The 22,278-nt window shown below is 37.9% G+C and overlaps 1 protein-coding gene across 3 annotated transcripts in view; it reads left to right on the top strand.

Annotated features, from left to right (window-relative positions):
* RAMP3 (receptor activity modifying protein 3) overlaps positions 1–19,237 on the top strand; it is a 48,528-nt gene extending 29,291 nt beyond the window's left edge. For 2 of the 3 annotated variants that reach the window (XM_085051679.1, XM_085051678.1), the window contains 2 exons: positions 5,066–5,155; positions 17,740–19,237. In XM_085051679.1, coding sequence (XP_084907805.1) covers positions 5,066–5,155; positions 17,740–17,995 — 346 coding nt within the window. In that variant the 3' untranslated portion in view covers positions 17,996–19,237. The remainder of the gene's footprint in view (positions 1–5,065; positions 5,156–17,739) is intronic. The other variant, XM_085051680.1, reaches the window with a different exon arrangement.
* The last annotated feature ends 3,041 nt before the right edge of the window (positions 19,238–22,278 follow it).

Here is a 22,278-nt window from a genome sequence, read left to right as displayed (position 1 = left end):
TGGTTCATAATCTGACAGCATATTAACAATTTGGGTGCTATTCCTTCTTAGCACATTTATTTGCACACATAGATGACTAAAATTTTGCGATCTGTTAAAAGATTCATAAATCTTACAGCACTGGAGTGAAAGATGCACTCATGCAGCTCTCTCCAGCTGTGGGGAGGAGCAAGAGAAGGTTAGCTCTTCTAAACCAGCTTGCAGAAATTGCATTAAAATCTGACAGAGAAGTGTGTGTATACAAAGAAAAAGAAAATCCTTGTGGCGCTGGTACTGCAACATTTATTTGATAAATATCTGTATGTTTTGGAGCAATAAATTTAGTTTTATACTTCATCTAGGTACAAGATGCTTTTTTTATTTTGAAGGAAGCACTGTAATTTTGCTCCATTTTATGTTCATTACAATTGTATTATAATCACAAGAATTCTTTGCTGATTTGTATTGATAAATGACCTCAGCTAATGGGATTACTTGCAGCAGAGAAGGGCACCTGTAGGAGCCAAAGTACTAGGCTATGAAGGTGAAAAAACAGGCAGCTTTTTGCAAGACTTGTGCTAAAAGTTTTTCAATAATTTACACATTTAGTTGCAATAAGTTTTCAAGGTTTGGAGATGATTGGAATCTCTGAGTTTTCCTGATTTTTCATTAGAATTAAGAATCCACCTTGATTTTGTAGTTTACAGTTGTGCTCACCCTTTGGTGTCATTTTGATTCCCTGTACAAGAAGATTTTTCTGAGGAAGTTGGTCAGTCTGAGGCTTTGCTCATTTTCCCTCAGAAGCAGTACCTGAAGAATTCAAGGCTCTTACAGAAGAAAAATATTTTACATTTTTACATAATTCACATTTAAAAAAAACAACCAAAAACCAAACAAACATAAAAAAACTTATTATTTTTTATGTTTCAAGTTCTACTTTAGAAGAGAGTAGCAGGAGGAATTTGTTTTGAAATTTATCTCCTGAATCAAGGATTAACCAAGCATTAGAAGCACGATTACAAGCTTATTATAAGGGTTCATTGCACTGAAGAAGCAGCAGACGTGCATCTACATTTAAGATGTTTACTCCTTTGAGAGCAGACATTGTTATTTGATGTTATGCTTTATATAAGAAGCATATGGAATGTCAAAATGGCCTGGATTGGAAGTGACCTTAAAGATTCTCTAGTTCCAACCCCCTGCCATATACAGGGACACATACAGGCTGATTTTTTTTCTGGCGCATTGGAGGAGGCCTGAAAGATAGGACAGAAACACTTCTTCTTTGGAGTAACCTGACAAATTAATGAAAAACTGATATATCTAGCCATGGGCACTTAAAATTCAGATATTGAAACTTGGTAGTATTAGTTTGTGCTGATTTCATATCTAGCCTCCAGCGTAACAATTAATCAACCTGAATTAGATAGTGGGTTAAAATGGTGAATTTTTATAAAAGAAGCTCTTTCTTCATGCAGTAATTTCTGCATGATGTTTTTCACTTAGATTTTATGAAATCTTCATAATTTATATTGAAATGTAACAGTTAACAGAAATCTGCGTATTTTCTAAATTCCTTGTTTCATGGAGGAGTTTTAGCTTTTCAATGTAAATGGCTGTTCTTTGGTTATGGGATTGTAAGTAGCAATTACCTGCTTCACTGTTTCGCCAAACATTTGTGAGAGATATTGCAGTGACTCCAATTTGCTGTGGCTTAATTAAACTGTAAGATTTTCTGACAGCTCTGACATTCTTAACAAACTTGTGTTCTTTAAAAAGCAGCCTTTTCATTGACTTTGAGCACATGAGGCTCCTGTGTGTGGCAGCTGGTACTGCAAACCAATATGAGAACTTTAGCCTCCATAGCTGATATTGATCTTGCTCCTGGAAATGTAAAATGATCACATATAAACAGTAAATTCTCAGGTAAAGTTTTACAGAAACACTATCAGGAGAAAGTTTTCCTATTAATTTTTGCATTTTTCTCTGAGGATTTGCACAGCAGTTAACATACAAGTACTCTGGGTCAAATTGTCCAAAGTTATGTGAAAGCTTAAATATGATGAGGGATCAAAGAGGGATTTTAAAATATTGTAAGTCATTTAGGTGTTGTGGGTTGCAGTGGTTCTTGCTTGGACATCAGAATATGAAGGCCAACCACAAACAGGTTACAAGAATGGTAAAAACCTTCAAAACACAGCTGGAGGTGTTCATTGACACAAGTGGAGGAGTTTGCCTAGTTACAGTTTCTCTGAGGCCTTTGGATTATCCAGAGGGAGCTCTGAAGATGAAAATACAGTGAGGTTGTTTAAAAGACATGAAGTTATGGTATGTGGCAAGTGAATAAGCAGAGACTAAAATGTGGGTGAAAACTATATGGGGAATTAACAAAAGCAAATATACTTTTCATTTGCCAGAAGACTGGAAATTGCAGAAAGGTTTTTATTTTTCATGTTTAATATTTCTGTTATAGCTACTTATAGTAACGTGTATGTTAATAGTGCTGCATTGCATATGATAATATACATATTATATTAATGTATTATCAGCTTAATATTTAGCAACTGCAGCTGAATATATAAAATCAACTACTGTGCACAAGCCAAAGTTCATTATTAACAGTCAGACTTTTTTTTACTGTGCTGTGCTAAATCTTGGTGTGGGACTACAGTTGGGAGGCCAGGTATGATTAATTCCTGAATCGAGTGGCCAGATGAAGATGGGAGTGCCCAGAACCTGAAAAAATGTTCCGTATTGTAATTGCTAGGTTACTTTCTATTCTTAGCTCATGAAAGAGTTTTTCAAATACTTCTGACTGAATCCTGGAAACAATTTGGCTAGAACAAACAATTTCTAAATAAATCTGCGTGTATCTTCTAGGCCTAACCCCTATGGAAATGTGGGACCAAAATGTACTGATTCTCAGTGGCTTGTTAAGCTTTTGGCCTGCTCACAAGCACCAGTCTTCTCCTTTCTTCTGGGTCTCCATTTTCCAAATATTTGAGTAGTTACTAGCATCTCAGTAATTTTGAGGCCAGAGAGATGGCTGTGGCCATCTGGTCTGCACTGTTGAATAATAGAGGCCATGCAATCTGCCCAGTAGTCACTATTTGAAACTGTAAGAGTGAGTAAATAGATTATGGGACTTTGTCAACTTTTCATTTAAAAGATTAGTATTGATCCACTGCATCTATAAACAGATTATGTCATCTGTTACAGGTGAGGCATTCTCTTATTTTGAGCCAGTCCTACTGTTGCAGCACTCATCTCACAGGTGTCCAGGGTTGCATACCTGCTACTTTGAGATCTCTCAGTCGGTCATTCTGTGTTTGCCAGCCAAGGAATAACTGTGGATTTAGAGTCTAGGGGTGAAAGAGCAGTTTGTGTTTTGGAAGAGAGTTCTAGCAGAGTAGTGCATGTAACACATTACATCTGGATTTTCTGTTTCAGGAAAATAACTGATTGTAACAAATTTCTTCCTCCAATCCTCCAATTTCTTTTTACTTGTTTTCACAGCTCCCTAATTTGCTGTGAGGCAATGGCTATGTGATATTGCTTTATTACACCTGGAAGATGTTGAAAGTCTGATTTTTTCCAATGTCTTAAATTTGAGTTCATAGCAGAATAGGAGAGGGTGAATTTTTTCTTTAACTGTACGTTTGAAGCACATTCATTACAGGTATGTGTGTACCTGATTAAATTCCCTGATTTGCTGTGAGCATGGTCCAAGGTCTGTGTGCACTGTACATAACTATTCTTTTTTTCTCTACAGCCTTAGTGTAGTTTACCCACTTTACATGAAATACTAATTCTGTAAACCGTTTCTGTCCCATTGGAGATGATGGAGTCTACCCATGTGTTCTGCACAGATGCTGTGGATTTGAAAAAAGAATTGGGGAAAAAAATCTGTATGACTAAAGCCAAATTTGAGGTAATCTGGAAAAGTAATCCTCTTGCTCAGTTTTAAAGTCAGTGGGAGTTTTGCCTGTTACAGTTTGGCCCAGCTCAGCTAATCATAAAAGTGCAGAGTTTTCAAAGAAACTTAGTAAAATATTATGGAAAAGAAAGCCAGATCACATTAAGATCAATGCGAAAGCAAACTCTGGAAGAAACATGTGCAGCCCAAAATGAAATGATATGCCCCCACTTCCCAAAGCTTGGAGCTAAGAACCTCTGGTGGCTGAGTGTGTATGTAAAGATCCTCCAAACTGAGCAATTTTTTTTTGTCAGTTATCTAAGTTTTTCGTCTTCTCTGCTGACCACTGCAGGAAGCTTGATCTAGACACGGATCAGTGATTGTATCCAGCTGCTGATGACAAAACTTCTACAGAAGAGGAGCGTTCTGTGAAAACCACACAATCGCAGAATGGTTGAGGTTGGAAGGAACCTTAAAAATCATTTGGTTCCAAGCTGTGGACAGGAACATCCTCCACCAGACCAGATTGCTCAAAGCCTCATACAAGCTGTCCTTGAACACTTCCAGGGATAGAGCATACACAGCTTTTCCGGGCAACTTGTTCAAGACAGTAAAGAATTTCTTTCTAATATCTAATCCAAACCTACTCTCAGTTTAAAGTCGTTCCCCCTTGTTCTGTCACTACTGTCCCTCTCAGCTCTCTTTAGCTCCCTTCAGCTACTGTAAGGTGCTATAAGGTCTTCACTAAGCCTCTTCTACAAGCTGAACAACCCTAAATCTCTCAGCCAGTCTTCAGAGGAGAGGTGCTCCTTTTAAATTTTCCTTTATAAAATTGGGAATTATGTTTCCTTTTTTGCAGTCAGTGGGAACTTCACTGAAGTGCTGTGACTTCTCAGATGTGATGGATAGTGGCTTAGCCACTTCCTCTGCCAGTTCTTTCAGCACCTGCAAATGCCTCTCATCAGGTCCCACGGACCTTCAGGTTCCTTACATGGATTTGAACCTGATCTCCTACTGTGAATACTTCTTCATTCTCCAAATTCCTGCTTTGCCTTCTGCAAGCTGAGGGGTCTGACTGGAGCATTTGCGAATGAAGACCAAGGCAAAATCATCATTGAGTACCTCAGCCTTCTCATTTCCTGGGTAACCACCTCTTCCATTTCCTTCCAGATGGGATCGACATGTTCCCTGGTATCAAGTCTCAGTACAAATCCCTAGTGAAAATCTCAGACAAACCACTGGGTTTGTTTTGCAGCTGAGGTGGGGCACTAATTCATGTGCGCTAATATGTTCGCACAGTAATGTTCTCACAATTAGAAAGCTGACACCTTTGGTTCATTTTTTCAGACGTTATCAGAAAAGTTTCAGTTCTGGATTTTTGTGTGTGATTTTCTCACATGGAAGGCAACCTGGGGCTGCTGGAAACTGGATGTTTGAGTGACCAGCACATGTGATTTTTGATCCAGAACAGTACTGGTCAGACGGAGTCCCACTCCTCCTCTGTTGTGTCGTGTAGAAGGAGGGTGTCTATATTTGTGTTGGATTTATAGAGGAAAATACTCTTTGTCAGCTTGTCTCTGTGAAGGAAGGCTGAATAAACCTGCACCTTGTGTGGCGTCATGACAGTGTAGCTGATTTACCATTTAGTGTTTGGTGGGGTATAGAAAAAGAGTGATGTGGACAAGACCAAGCATTTCATCTTCTTTGGTAGGATTGTCTTCCTTTGAGCTTCTCATACAAATACAGTTGCTGCATTTTTTTTAAGCTCTCAGTGAAATGCAGAAGATGCTGATATTTAATCTTTTTTACCTGTGTATTTCTTTCACCTCTATACATATCAAAACTTACAGTAGCTTTGTATTACAAAAAGCCATCTAAAAATTCCTAGAGGTTGTGGCAGCACTGGCAAAACCAGGCTGGTAATAGTTACCCCAAGAACATACTATTTTCTTTCTGTGACTCATGCCTTTCTTTTCAAAAGAAAAGCAAAGCAGCTTATAAATCAGTTAGGTGTGAGCAAGTAGAACAATGGAAAAGAATGTCATATTTGAGCACTTGTGTTTCCATCCTGCTGGTAGGTGACAATAGCAATTTTTCATTGCAGAAAAAATAGTACTTGCCATCTATTATTAAAAAAATTTGGAATGAAAGAAACTGCAGTTAAAGTCTCACGGAGTAGCCAGGTACAGGGCTGTGCTGAGAATGTGTACATTCACGTGCTGTTTGGGGCCATCCTAGTTGCTGTGAAGTTAATGCAAAGGCACAGCTGGTCCCTTGAATGGGACTATAGTAGAATATCTCTCATAAGATCTGTATTTCAGGTGAATCTCCGTTACTTTCATATGAAATGTATTGGCTTTAGTTTATATTGTGTAGATACGGATAGGTCCTGATGAGTATGAATAAAGTGGTTAGTTTGAATTCAGACATCAAGGTTTGACATGAAGCAGGAATACTTCATTCCCTTATAACTGCTTTCTTCCTGATAGATGCAGAGGCTGAAATACAGTTTCTTAGTGCAGTTATGACTTCCACCTTTACTACAAAGGAGAGGCACAGACGTAATGAATGCATGGCTGTGAAAATAAAATCTATATTTGATAATTCCAGGTGAGGTATTGGAAAGGCTTTGGATACTCATTTCTAATACTTTTTCCCTCTTTAGTGCAGAATTACAGCAATGCATTTCTAAAACTGTGTTTGCTGTGGCCATCTTACATGCTGCAGAAGAGTGTTGAAAAACATTCATGAATGTTGAATTTTTAGCGTATAGACATAGCTATGCTACAAACTAGCAAAGCCTTATCAATTTTTCATCTAAGGAGATTTCTTGCGTTTTCATTTTAGCCACTGAAAAACCTTGCTTTTTGCAAGAAACCCCTTGCTTTGAAGAGCTCACTTGAAACCAGCAAATGGGTTTATTGTAGATGAGAAGGAGAAATTTGCCAATATTTTGGGAGGCTGCTGAATTAAATACACAAAATACCAAGAACTCAGATTTGATGAACTAAAACTGTGTATTTGTTATTTATACCACAATACATGTTGTAATCATAGTCTACAAAAGCCATGATTCAGGGATACCAGGGCAGTGGAATGGGGAGAAAACAACTGGAGTTTGTTCTTCACCAGGAATAACTGTTTCTTTGTTTGTTAAACCACAGGACATATTGGGTCATCCATTAAAACATATCATGCCAGAATAATGTGCTTTTTCAGCCCATTCCCCATATTTTCAAGGTTTTCAAGGGCTCACATCTTTCTTTCTTCAATTTACAAATAATTGTGCAAATCTTTGTGAGAGTTCTGTTAGCATGAAAAAAGAGAATGATCTTCTGAGCCTGCTGCTAAGTAGGAGAAGAATTACCTTTTCATTATCAAGACTTGAAAACTTTTCCATTTTTAATATCAGATTTCAGTTTTTCAAGTGCTTTTTTCAGCAAGGTTTAGCACCTGTTACATGTATTTGTCCTGAGTATTTTTTTTTCCAAAAGAGAGTGAAAGCTGGATTTGCCAAGAGGTCACTGATGTAAATATCTATATTTCTTCCTAAAGTTCTGAAAGAGTTTTCAACATTGGTGAAGTCAAGGTCACCAGAAGACCCCAGTTACAATATTTTACCAAGGGTGCAGTGAGTCAAATTGATGTGTACTTCAGCAGATGCCTCAGACTAATGGTGGTAGCTTGCACACATGAGATGACATCAGTGTGTCATTGCTTATGTTTCCAAGTCAACTAACAAGTAGTTAAAGATACAGTAATTCCAAGTTGCTTAGAAAAAATCATGTAAGCAATTTAGAGGTGTTGTTAGAAAGCACTCTGCTGTTAAATCTCAGGACTGCCTGCTGATATGCCTTTCAACAGCTTTCATGACCTTTTTTTAATTTTTCTATGATAAGATCAGTAATAGAAAACAGTCTTCATGGAGCTTATTAGTAAGGGCTGTATTTCAAAATAAGCAATGCATAAGATTTCTTTGTAAAGTTGCTTTGTGGTAAAATTATACGGTATAACTTGATAGACTGGTATGAATTATGTAATACATATAAAATGGACAGTATATTTTTAGAGGCAGTGAAAATGAAAAGATAAATGCATTATGAAAATGAAAAGTTAATACAAAATTTTCTGTTTCTTCTCTTCTGGTTTGCAAAACAGTTTCTACATTCTTGTTTTCTAAATGGATCAACCCTGAACATAAAATAATGGAGATTAACTCAGCAGAGACAAAAAAATAGATTTTCTTGCTCCTGGCTACATATGATATTAGTCATGTGGTTAACTGTTGACAACTAGATGAGGTATGAATTAATACTATGTTCTGTATTCAGGGTCTTGTTTCAATTATAGTAGTTTATTATGTAATGATGCTTAAAAAACCCCGGGTTTTACAGGGTTAATTGCCAAGGCTCTGGCATTCCGTTATCTTTACAGAATAGTATGTAATTCAGTGTTGGAAAGTAGTTCCAAACCAAAAAATGCAGTCTTATGCACTCTTAAGCAGATAGATAAGTCGCCTTCATCAGCCTTTTGTGTAACCTGCAAAAGGCAGACATTGAAGTTGCTGGCTGCATTGACAAACTTGGTGGCAATGTATGAAATAGCTGTAGTGCTTATAAAAAATAGAGATATGGCAGCTTTGTAAAATTGAAAATTTTATATAAGACCTGAAATTGGAAAGACAATGGTTGCCAAGGCATAGTGTATGGATGAGCAATTATGAACACAATTCTTTGTAGCTTTCAAGACACTGATGTTTTATGTTTCTCTCAGATATTCAAATGTATTTCATACATCCACTGACTGCTAAAATGTACCATTTCATATTAAGGTATCAGATTATAACATAAATGTAGAAATGTTAAAATGAGCATTCTGGCTTCTAGAACTGGGTTCTGTGTCTGCCTGTTGGGCTGGGAGTTATCACTGAGGTGCTGAGTCTGAATTTTGTCAGCAGGAAGGTTAGTTAAGAAGCAAGATGGTCTTAAGATGGTCTATATTATGTATAATTTATCATGTTGTACTTCAGTCTATCATGAATTTTTGCTTCTTGTTACTGGGGAGTAAATATATCTAATATGTATCTAGGCTGATTTGGAGTATGTTGGGATAAGATATTGGTTTTACTACTTATAAAAATAGGTTCAGAAATGTAACGTTGTTCCTGCTTTTGGCTATTTCTGTGCAGGGAAACATACAGGTTTTTAACTATCACTGTGAAAATAATCATTGTTTTCATCAGCCAAAAGGGAATTTGGTCAAGGCTCAGCAATTAAAACTACTACTTGGCTACTCACAGTGCTTAAATATTATCAGACCCCATAACAGCCTTCTTAGGGCAAGGGTTTGTAACCTTTCACTGGTGAAGCGCCATATTACATTGTTCTTTCTCAAACTGAGATAGAGTTTAGTTGGGCCCAAGAAGAAGTTGAGTAAACTCAGCAGATCCAGGAGATGAGAAACAGCTACCTTTCCTGGGAGACAGTTTCAAGATGCTGGGTCTCTCTGCCTCTGATCTGCAGACAGTCTTGCTGGACATTGTCCAGAATACCTTGACATAATATTTTTTGCACCTGCTTGGGAGGCTGCTGGCTTACTCCTGAGCTATTCCAGGGAGTGTTGCAACACTCAAATCTTTCATACACAACTGTGGATAAGGAGGAAGGGAGGCCCTTTTTGCCCACCATTTGCTTCTGTTGTGTGCATGAGTTGTTGGAACAGTCTCAGGAAGCCATGAAGCACAACAAGAAGTTACATAAGGAGAGGGAATGTGTCTTTACCACCACAAGTAAAAGGGGAAGACATGAGAAAGGAAAAAACCCATATTCAATGTGAACATGCTGGCCTGTCAAAGTCATGCTAAAACATAATAAAGTTCTTGAATAGTAGATAAGCAGGACTTTTCTGTATTAGGCTTCTCCTGTAAGAGGTCTTTATGCTACATTTTAAATCGTAATGTTGTTACCATTCCTATGATTTTATGGGTAATTTTTCATCAGTTTTGGTCTCATTTGTGAACTGTCCATGCTTAGATTGCAACTTCACATAATACATTTATTGTGCAAGACTGCAAAAATAATTTATTCTTTAACTAGTCCAGTACCTGACATAATCTGAAACTTAAGATCTGTAATTAATTGACTGGTTTTTGACTGCAATTGTTTGTGTTCTGCTTGGAACAGAACACAACAGCCAGTCTCTTCACAAAGCAAGTGTCTTTTATAATTACAGGAATTTTTCCAGTGTATATAAAACCCATTTCCCATAAATAATCAGGAAAAATGTACATTCTTTACATGCTCATAAAAATATGTAAGTCGAGGTATTAAAATGATAATAAAAAGTTCTACTTAGAAGCAGATTAATTGCAGGGGTTTTTAATTTTTTTTTCAATCCGTGGTGATGCTACAGTCAGTGTTTCTCAAAGTGTAAGCCTGATTGATGATTTCTATTTCACAGCTGGATTTCACCAGATATTTCTCTCCCCTCATTCCACTTGAAGAAATGGTGCTGTGGTATTATAAAAGGCTACTTTGAACTAAATGGAATCTAAATAACAGCTTCCACTCAGCAGGTGACACTTTAATATCCTTTAATGTCCTCATAAAAATGGAATATGAAGCAGTTGTTTGTAGATGTAAGATGGATCGAAGAAGGGCTCTTCTGTTATTTCTTTCCCCATGAGTTTTTGTCTGTTGGTCAGAAAAATTATCTTCACAGGTGATTGTTTTGAGTGGCTATCTGGAGGCTCAGCTGTGGAGCACCAGTCTGGATTAGAGCCACATTTTCTCTGTTCACCTGTTAGCTTAGAAAGAATCTAGATGGAAAGAAAAGCCTTGAGCTGCTGAAGGGATGCAGCATGAGGTGTGAATGAGTAGCTCAGAGCAGCTCTGGACTATTAATAGTAACTACAGACCCTCCTGACTCTGGCTCCTCCCAAAGTGTTGGATAATTAGACTGAAGCTGGCTGAGCATGTAGTTTGGGAAGCAGTGGTGGAATGATGGTTTTATCATGGAGTTGGAACATTCTGAGGAAAGTGGAGACAAATAACCTGTTATTTGTAGCAAACTTTACAAGCTGAATGAACTTTACAAGTTGATGTGTTTGGGAGAAAGTAGAGCCACCTCAAGACTTGACTGGTGCCAGTGGCTGACCTGAATGCCTGCATGTACTAAGAGCATTTGCACTCAGGCTGACTGGAGTGAAAATTATGCAAATCCATGGTGGCTCATGTGGAAATGCTTTTGGGAAGGAGTTGAGCTGAAAAAGATACTAGTGTACTGCTTGCATGTCTCTCCGTCACTAACAGAGGCAGATTTGAGTGTAATTGTCGACTATCTTGCTTTTTTTGTGTGAGGGTTTTTTTTGCTAGGCAGAGCAGGTGTGGGACTCTTATGTCCAAGCTACTAGTTGTCCTGGACGCCCTTCCTTGGCAGGGGAAGCTTGAGGGAAGCTGTCTTGTACATCATGCCCTACAGTTATTCCAGTGTTTCCACTGACTGTAAAGCCAACATAATTTCTAAGCATGCAGAAGTTTGATTTGAAATCTAACATGACGATAAATAGTAGGAATGCACTTTCAAATTATATTATTGACTTTTCAGGGCTCTCATCTCTGTCATGCTAGGCCTTTGAAGGAGGATATGTGCCAGAAAATGCTAATGGTTTTCTTAATGACACTAAGGGGAGATGCACAGCTGATGGGAAAGAAAAAAATTCAGATCTTAGTCAGGTATTGCCTTTGCCGTCTTGTTGTGAAGTAATCTGAACTGAATAGAGAAATAACTGACTATAATAGAGAAAAAGCAGGTGAGGTAGTAGAGAGTGTGCATCTGTTATTTTCAGCACTGAGAAGTGTTTACTGTAAATAAAAAGATGGTTTTATCATTTGGATCTGAATTTTGGAATGCTTCCTTCTTCTCTGCACATGTTCTAGTGCAAGGTGTAAAATTTTTGTTGTAACATTTCAACTATTGATGTGCACAAAAACGTGTGATGTGTTTCAATGCTTGCCCCCAGAAACATGCTGTCTCTTTTTGTGAGAAACCCGAGAAGATGAAGGGCTTTCACTAGCTGATCAACTTGACAAACTTTGAAACTTGATGCATAAGTAAGAGGTTTTAAAATTTGTGTTTCCCTGAGAGAATCACAAGCCTGATGTGTTTGACTGTAAGGGGTAGGTATGTAATGATTCTGTTAATGATATGAAGAATGCCTTCTTCCACAGATCTTCACTAATGGCCACTTATGAGATACTGTGCTTATGAGAAGTTGGATATGTATGCTTAAGTGTTTGTGGGATTAGGATTTGCTTTCACTTACTCTTTTGATTTTTGTCTCATTTAAGGGAGTTACGGGATTGGCTTCTGTAGCCATGATGTAGTGATGGCTTCAGAGACTACTTCCCCTGGTGTTCTCCAAAAACAGGCCTAGTTTACAATTAAGTAATCATTAAAATATAGGTCAGGAGTGGTGGAAGGCAAAGCCTGCTTTCCAGCTGAAATTTCTGGCTTGGTAAAATTCTGATGCTACTAAATATTTGATCTTAATAACATAGTACCACTTGTCAGGCTACACTTATCTCCTTGTTCTACATTTGCTTACTGTAGTGGTTTCTGTTGTTCATTAGAGATGGATATTAGACTTATAAAATAACTGCCTACATCTACAGTTGCTCTTTATATTTACATTTTCTGGCTGTATCTTTAGAGAAATAACAACTATTTACTAATAGTTGCGCATTTTAGGGTTTTCAGTTAGGTTTATTCAACCATTTTGCATTTTCCAGACAGCTGTTGATGTGAAAGTAAAGGTAGAGATCTGTAATTACTTAAAAGGATACCAGAATCTGTTTATTATCTTCAACCCAAGTGAGTAAATTTGTCACAATATCCATTATTTATTTTCTTCAGGCTGAATTCTTTATTGGAGCTGCACAACAGTAGATCTGATCTGATGAGGATGGTAAAAATGTGACTGAGAATACTTACCTTGGCAGAAGATATGTGATTAAAGGAATGGTGAGATACAGACACAAATCTGTTTGGAGAGTTGCTGAGTGAGAAAATCTCAGAAATATTCCACCATATTTGTATGCTCATAACTCACTATAAAACTAAAACTATCCTTTTAACATGATGGTGAAACCTCAGGAAATTATCATCTTAAGGTTTGGATTCTTATTTGAAGTTCATCCAGACAGTTACAACCTAAAGTTCCATACAGTCTGGCTGCATCTCACATAAAAACAGGCTTTTTATTTTTGTGAGGTTGTTTGGTACTTCCTGCCTCCACTTCATCTAGAAATGCTGTAAGAAAAGGCTTTCTTATCATATGATATTTCTTGTTAATATTATTATTATTTCAGCATTTTGCATTCCAGACTGGGTAGAGGTAACAAGGATGATAATTCAATTTAATATATGACTGTGTACAAAGAAATTTTTGGTCAAACCATCTGGGGGAAAGCAAATAGTTTTAAAGCATATTTATTAAAATGCACCACATGACTTGGAGTGCCTCTAGATCGTTCAATTATGCTAGAGAGGATTTTCACTGCATTATCTGAGTACTTAGTGAACTCAAAATAACAAAAATTACTCGCAGTGCATTATGTGTATCTTGCACCACACTTCTATAATTATATCAGTAATCATGAAACTGATTTATTTAAAATGGGGTAGTGAAAGTGTGGTGTTTTGATTTTTTAATTCCTGGCCCTCCCTATTAAGGAATTGCAAAACATTCCTGACTGCTTGTGTGCTGAGTGTCTCTGCATGGTGGTCTATCCATGAGTGCTGGTGAGGTGGAAAAGTTCTCGTATTGGCACTGACAGTGAGTCTACTGCCTGCATTCAGAAAATGCCCTCAAATGTTTGTGTTAAGTAGGCTATATATGGTATTTGGCTGTTTGAAAATTGTTTGGGATTCTTTCAAATAACAATTTTGCTTTGGAAAATGTTTATTTGTTAAACCTCTTAATTAAACTATCTATTTGTTTTCTTGGTCTCATGAAAATTTGAAGGAAGGAGTTGTGGGTTTTGTGTTTTTGTAAACCACTCATTTCTGCAGTTTTCCTGTGCAGGGATGATGAGGAAGAAAGAGCAAGAATTTACCACATTTTTCCCTGGATGCGGGAAACCGTGGACGAGATTCAAGCCCCCACTTAGATGGAGAAGTGCCCTGAGTGAGAGGCAACAGTGTACCATGAGATGGATGAGATGTAATAAACAGAGCTGTCTATTTAACTAGTTTGAGTGGACACTCCATGAAACACTGTCCCATTAAGGCAAATATGTCCACTACCATTCTCCGTAATAACTGCCTGTTGTCCAGGTTCTTGGTTATAGATAATACATAAAATATGTTTTCTCATTGGTAAAATACTCCCAAAATAAAATTTTCCACAGTCATAACAAAAAAAACCAGCCACGTGGTTGTTATTATCTGGTTTAGTGGAAATATAAAGTACAGGAGAAAAAGTGTGTGTGCTCTGAAAATGAAATATTGGTCTAGAATACTGAAAATTGTTTTTCTGACAATTGTGTTACAGCTCAGAGATTGCTCTGAAAGGAATTGTTTCTTGTTTTCTCAAAGTATTTTCAATAATGTGTGGTATGACCAAGGAGTTGGTTCCTCAATAGAAAATACAGTTGTCCTGAGCATATCAGGGTAAAGCACATTTTTATATGAATTTTGCTGCACAGACTATGCTTAGATTTTGGGGTTTTTTGTATTGGACTACTTAGCTGAGTTGAAGCTCAGTGATTCTTTGGCCCACTTGTCACAAAGCTTGAAAGCTTGAAAAGCTTCACTGGCTCCCAGTGAATATCCCTTTCCTGAGTACTACCTAGGTTCCTTGTAGCTAGCCTGAAAGAGATGAAAATGCGACTCAACACAAAGAATAAGAACATTCCCATACCTTCTTATAATCCAAGATGTGAAGGAGCTTTAGCTCCAATGTGCTCTCCAATTACTTTTTCTGGGAATAAGTAGAAACTTTAATTTTTTGTTCTTTCCTTTCACAAGCTGTCTAACTTCAATGCACTTCTCTTGAAGTATCTCCAGTCAATGGCCAGGACATCTTTGTGATAGCCATTTTATTTAACAGAATGAAAAGGTTTCCTACTCCAGCCTTTACCATTTGAATAAAGAGGATTATGTAAGGCATAAAAGAATTGAGCATAGGAGAATTGAACTGGAATTAGTCAGCTATTAACCCCATCTCCCTATTAAAAAAGCCTAATAGCTTGCAAACCAATTGACCAACTACAAAACACCCATCCTGTAGTAATGAGGCTGCAGTTGCTCCCTTATGAGGCAGGTGTTCTACAGTGACATGAAGAGGATCTGTTTTTTTTTCATGAACTTTCTGTTGAATTGCATAAACTCTAAATTATTAAAACTACATAAATACTTAAGTGAATTCAGCTTTACTGGCAAACATGCAATTCTCTGATAGTTGAGATTTTCCTTTATCTACATTCTCACAATTGCGTGAACAAAGAGTTATAGTGCAGGTAGCTTTTTTTCCTTTTTCTTCATTTTCATGAGAAAGGGTTTTAAGGGAAAATTGTAAGGAATTCCAACTATCAAGATAACATTTTTATTCTACTTTGGCTCCTAGGGATTCAGTATTTCAAATACAATGTATCTCCAAAGTTATTTTTATCTGGCCTTTTGGCAACACTTAACAAGCTTTTTCTAGTTGTGTTGTATTTGAAATCAAATATCAGTGGGAAAATATTTTTGTTTATGCCATCTAACATTTAAGGAAAAAAAAGCTACAGAATTCTTCGTACAGTAGTGAATTTTCTATAGGATTTTAAACACCAAGGAAAAAAATAATAATAAAAAAAATTGTATCATCAAATCTTTGATTTTAGGGTATTTTTATGCTGAAATCAACTGGATTTCTTGGTTTACTTACTGAGGTAGCTGTAACAGCAGCCACAGATGGCACAAGGGTACCCATGAGAACATGGCCCCAGAGCAGGCTGGAGCAGAGTCCAGAAATCTGGAGCTTTGCCTGGTGTCTGTGCCATGTGCACTGAACTGTCTGGGCAGCTGGATGCTCCTCCATCTATGCATTGTAGCCTGCCGAACCTTGTAGTGCTGCCTTTAGATGTGTTACTGCTCAGGTCCTCTGGGACTGTCTCTCCCACATTCGGATAGACATCTCCAGCTTCTAATTTAGTCCCAGGACATAAAGAATAGGTGCCACCAGGTCACGGAGAAGAATTACACTATTAAAATAGCAAACAGCTGATATTTGTATTTTATTTTTAGCTTATTTCCTGTTTTCCTGTGGCTGCTGATGTCACAAAAACTTCCTTTCCAGTCACTTTGCTTAAAATATACATACATTGTGCATATATGCATCTTCAGGCCACAGTTTGGCTTTGTTATTTTGTCCGGTATATTTGCTGATGAATGAAGCAGTATTGGCTCAAACTCCTTGAGAATGAGAACTGCAAGGAACTTGCAGAAGGGCATTTCTGTGGGGCTTTTTCTTACTCTGTGAACACAGCCCTGAAAATTTAGATGCTCAGTCTGTGTTCACAACCTGTGTGCTTGTAGCATGACCAAAGAGATATTTCCCCTGACACACCAGACAATAGACTTCATTCTTGGCCCAAACACTGAATGACCTCCCTCCTCTACTTCACAGCAAAGGATTGAATAAATATTAGTATCCTGTAGGACTTAATGTCAGAACGTGTCATTTGTCGGGAGTTACCATATTTATTGGACTGTAAGGGAGATTATGGTCTTCAGATGCTTTAATAATAATACAGGATGCTGTCTCTGGAGGTGTCATGTGGTTTCTTGCTCTCTCCTTTCTGTTTTTAATTCCCCTTTGAAGTGAGTTTATTGAGTCACACAGGACTAAAAGAAATGCAACAGACAATAATTCAACTTCCTTATTTCTTGCCCTGTTCATGCACTGACCAGACACTGTTCACCTTCCTAATTTCCGATCTCCTCCCCCATATCCATCCACTTCCTGAATTTCTTTGGCTTATAATAACACCACAAAACCCATGTGATTAGTCATTTAGGCTTATTGTTTCCTTTTTTTCCCTGAGAGGTAGCCAATTCTTTAAATAGAAGTTATTCCTGTACAGATAAATTTCAGCACATGCAACATTGAAATCAAGTGTTAGGTATTACAAGGAGTTCCCAGCCTTTCATAAGCATGTCAAACATGTAATTAGACATTATTTATTTATTTTTTCCCTTCTGGGCACCGGCTGGAGATGGAAAGAAGAGAAATTTTGTCAAAAGCTAACTTTCTGTGCGTTTATTTTCCAGTTATTTTTTCACTACTTGAGGACGCAACAGAATCAAAATTTTTACACAGTACTGCGTGTTACGGTTTAGTCCTACTGCATGTAGTGTCACATCCTAATTTTCACCACAACATCATGTCCAGTGGCAGTTGAGGCGCGAATTGTCCATATTTTGTTCAAAATGTCTGGTTCTTGGTGCATATGTGTGCATGTTTTTTAAAGAATCTGTAGATATCTCTAGTGAGGGAATTCTACTTAAGTGGCATTAGGAGGTCCAAAAGACAAGGGTTTGGCCATTGTCCATCCAAGATCTCAGAATTTCACATAAGATCTCTCAGTTGCATTAGTACCTGTGAGTCAGGTCTTTGTCTCACTGTGTAGTGATTTGTAGTTATTAGGTACTCACAGCTTCCATGAGGGGTCCTTCAGCAGAGTATCTGCATGACAAACACACTCTTAGAGATGTCATATGGCACACTCCATACCTTTCTCTTAAGTGTAATATGCGTATACATTCCATTTAAACTTCTCTTAATTTTCTTCTTCTCCCAGGTATTATGACAACTTTACCCAGTGCACAGAACGTGAAGCCAACAATGCAAGTTGCTTTTGGCCAAACCCTCTTGCAGAAGGTTTTATCACTGGAATTCATAAACAATTCTTTTCAAACTGTACTTCAGAAAAGGTTCACTGGGAAGATCCACCGGATGAAATTCTCATAACACTGATCTTGATCCCAGTCATGTTGACATGTGCCATGATAACACTGGTAGTATGGTGCAGCAAGAGAAGTGATATCCTGGTGTAAATTCTTCCTCTGGGCTTTCTTTTCCTTCATTTCTTTCTTCCCTAAAAGCTAAGAAAGGAGGATGATGAGAGGAACTTGTCATAAAGATTTCAGATCTGCTGAAATGGAACCAGTGAGATATTGAGACAGGGACTATGCTCCTGTGAACGAAAAGCTGCCTGCTGCTGCCCATGAAAGTCACTGCTTCTGTCTTGGGCATGGGTGTTGCTGGTGCAAAACTCTACTTCCATCGAGCCTCATCAGCATGGAATTCACAGGCATCTTCCAGAAACAGCAGAGTTCCCAGGCAAACGAACCCCTTGTCTGCAAAAGGGGTGAAATTACTTTCCTACGGGTAAAGCTGGCTGGTAAAGTTTTGCAAAGCTGTATGTAAGTGTATGTATGCATGGTGTAATATTGACTGTGGGGGAAGAGATATCTCTTGGGGTTTTGTGCAGGACACTTGAGATTTTCATCTGTGAACCCTGTGACTTGGAGAGATCACTGGCAAAGGAACTGAACATGGATGTAACCAGGTGGCAGCTTTGCCTAGAAGCTAGTCAAAGTCATCATTATCAACAACTAGAAATATTGTTCTGGCAAAGAAACAGTTTATGTGTCCAGTGACTCCCCGCACAGGGAAATTACCATGCGACATTATAAAATAGTTTGTAAAATTCCTTTAAGCATGGCTACTTGGAATTGTATATCTTACAAACAGACTCTGGGAACATGTACAGGTCTTATTTTACAGAGCTGGCAAATGTGAGAGGAAATTGGTTGACTATAAATACACTAAGGAGTAATGAAGAAACTTTCATATGCCAGACTCTTTATTTTTCCTCTTTTATAATTATTATTCTCTATACTCTCCACTCTCACTTCAATTTGTGCAATGATATCTTACAAATAAATGTAAAGGTGTCATGTTGATTGAGGTGCCTTTCAGAGTATTGTACATAAATAATTCTTTGTCCCGTGAAGTGTGTGGGAGCTAAAGTATGAACATCAAAACTTGGAACAGATGTTGGAGGAAAGAAAAAATTCAACTCAGAAATCTTATTCTATAAAGTTATTCTTATGTAATAGTCGAAATAAAGATCATATGCTCAAAACAAAAGAACAACTCTGTGCTGCAAACCTTCCTTTCACAAAACACCTTTCAGTCCAATGTTCTTCATTACAAGTGTTCAATGTCTGTTACAAGTGACTCTTCATTTTTCCATACTTTATGCACACAAATAAAATACCGTTGAATGACCAAGTAATTATGTTTTGTATATTTTATAGTTAGATTTTCCTTTTTAGGATTGTGGCTTTGTGTTTGAGACTTAGGTCTGTGAGTATGAAAAGCATTTCCATGCTTGAATCAAATTAGAACTGCTCCATTTACTAGATTATTTATCTACATACATTGTATGTAGATAAATACATACACTGTATGTAGATACAATTACATTGTATGTAGATAAATAAATAACCCGCATATGCTGTACTGGTTTGTTTTCACATCCTTTCACAAGGGTTGAAGCCACCAACTTGTTTTTTCATTACCGTAATGCTAGAATGACTCAATTTCAAAAGTGTTTACTGTGTGTTTTTCCAAAGACTCTTTTTCATTCTCTAGATGCAAGCAGAAATTGCTCCTTTAAAAAAAAAAAGTGAAATAATGTACTGAGGATTTTGGATTAATTTTCTCTTTAACTGTTATTTTCTGTGTTAAAGTGCATTGGACCACCAAAACTAGTGGTCAATTAAAATACCCAACCCATTCATTTTATCTAAAATATTGTTTGGTTATGCATTTTGTGTGGCCAAAACCAAATAATCTTATATTCTGCATGGAGTTTCATTTTAATCTTCATTTTACTTAAGCTTCAACAAGCTTCAAAGCAAGTTTCAAAACTTTGGTTCGGAAACCACATATCAGAGACTGAAATAGTTCATGCCTCAAACATTGATATAAGTTTGGGTCATTATAACAAAAACTGTATAGAGAAGCTACAATCAAAGAAACCTCCCTTGAAGATGTCTGACTGGGACTTCGGACTGGAAGTCAAACTGCTGAGATTAGATAAAGGGAAACCTATTGTTCAGTCACCTCAGGCTGAGGGAAAGGTGTGCATACACAAAGGCCAAAGCCACCAGGTGCACTGAGCATCATCTCTGGCTGAGTTTGGAGTGAGGGGAGAGCACAGCTTGCAGAAGCCAGGTTTACACAGACTTTCTCCTCTGCTGAGGGGGGGAGGATGAGGTTTGGGGATGTGGTATAACCTCTGGTGAGATGCAATAAAAACCCATCCTCCATTACACAAACCAGCGCAGCTGTGGAACCCCCAACCCCACAAGCCACATCCATGGGACTTTCACAGGCCACACCCATGGGACTTTCACGTGAGAGGCAGCTGAGGGGGAGTCACATTCCATCACAGACTCCCCAGAGCACTCCCCAGAGGCCTTACACGACAGGACTGCATGTGATGCAACAGATCCAGAGTCTGCTGCAAGAGACGGCCCCTCCCCCGGGGGGACATGCCTGGACATTGCCCCTGGCCTGAGGGTATATTAACCCATGGGATTCTATGCTTCTGGGGGGACCATCATCACTGAGAAGACCAGCTGGAGAGGATCAATGCAACATTGTTGGGATCCATGGATAGTTATATTTTCTTTATTCTGTCTCTGTCCCCCTCTTTCTGTCCCCCCCACCTCTTTTCCTACTTCTCCTTTTCTCCCTCTTTTCTCTCTCCCATATTTGCTATCAAATAAAACCCATACTATTGACTCATTTATGAGTCAAACTAATACTATGGTCCCATTTGCACCATAATTCAGAGGCAGAGGTATTTCTAAAGAACCTTAATATTTGGATCATAACACCACATAGCAGAAATTTTGACTTTTAAAAAAACACATTCATTTCAACCTAATTGCTGTGTTTGAGACAAATTCCTGACTATTTCTGACTCAGTTGAAATTGTGTTCACCTGATCAGCAGAGATCTACTGAGAAACAGTAGTCAGCTTTATTCATAAACTTAATTTATAAAACAGATTGGCCTGGGTACTAAGTGAAGAAGAAAGCTTGATGACTTCATACCAGGGGATGTGTACTTTGTCTTTAAAAGAATGCCATGTTTAAAATCTCTAGTTCAAAGACTCCTAAGAAATGTAAGATCAAAATAAATAGAAGTAGTAGCTTTTACTTCATGTGCTTTGGAGTAGGGTTAGAGGATGCTGTCACTGGTCTGTGCTTTGCAAGTGAAAATTTAATCATTGTTGTGTGTCTTCCTCATCCAAGTGTGGTCTTCCATTACTTTTTATATACCTGAGGAAGGGCAGAGATGTTGAAACAGTGCATAGGAGATGACACTGGAGTGTAGTCTTACTGGTTTAAATCTGAGAAATAGTGTTTTAAGGAAAAAAGCAGCTGAGGTATTCAGTCTTACCAGTTGTGTACATTATTAGGGACCCAAAATGATAATCGTTGAATCTTTTGACATAGGTTGTACTATGTGTTTAATGAGAGTTAGTGGTTATTGTCTGCTGCATTGACCTTGCTACGTCTCCCCCAAAGCATGTTTCCATTGGCAAGAAAATCACATTTGGTACCAAAAATGTGGTTCATTTATTAATTGCAAATTAATTTGATGTTACAACAAAGTCTCAAGAAAATAGATATTCAAAGAGAAAGAAAATTACTTGTTCAAAATCCTTCCTAGAACTGGTAAAATGGTTGAGCCCCCGCAATGTTTAGGCCAAAAAAAAAGTGACAGCTAACTGACATTGCTAATTGCCGTGAGTTGTGGGGTTTTTTGCATTCAGGATCAACTGGGGAAGTGTGAATTTCCATGGGGTATAAAAGCTTCAGCAAAGAGTTGACAGAATATTATGACTGGCAGGACCAAGACGGAGGCAGAGAGGGCTGTCATCTCTTTCAAGAAAGATAGCAGGAGTGGAGGCCAAAGGAGGAAAAAAGCTGCAAGGCAAGGAAAAAGATGGTCAAGAGCACAAAATAATTTGCGACTTCTTCCAAGAGTATGACCTCACCATAAGCAGGTTAGTAGCAAATGTTCCTTGGTGCATTAGTTAGGAATGGAGAGGAAACCCTGCATGCTCTCTGCCTCTGTCCAAAGTTCATGCAGAGGGAATCAACAGCCATTTTCAATTCTGGCATCCCCACAATTAAATGAATGTAAGTGGTGTAAATGCCCTTCTACACTGGGCATCCTGATGAATTTACAGGAACACTCAGCAGGTTCCTTTTTTGACTGGTGTAGGTGGTGTCTCTTCCTGTCTAAATGT

Source organism: Lichenostomus cassidix, chromosome 2 (assembly GCF_008360975.1).
Source record: "Lichenostomus cassidix isolate B80296 chromosome 2, HeHo_3.0, whole genome shotgun sequence".
Lineage (NCBI taxonomy): Eukaryota > Metazoa > Chordata > Aves > Passeriformes > Meliphagidae > Lichenostomus > Lichenostomus cassidix.
Note: the sequence above shows the minus strand (reverse complement) of the source record. Positions and strands in the feature narration are given on the sequence as shown.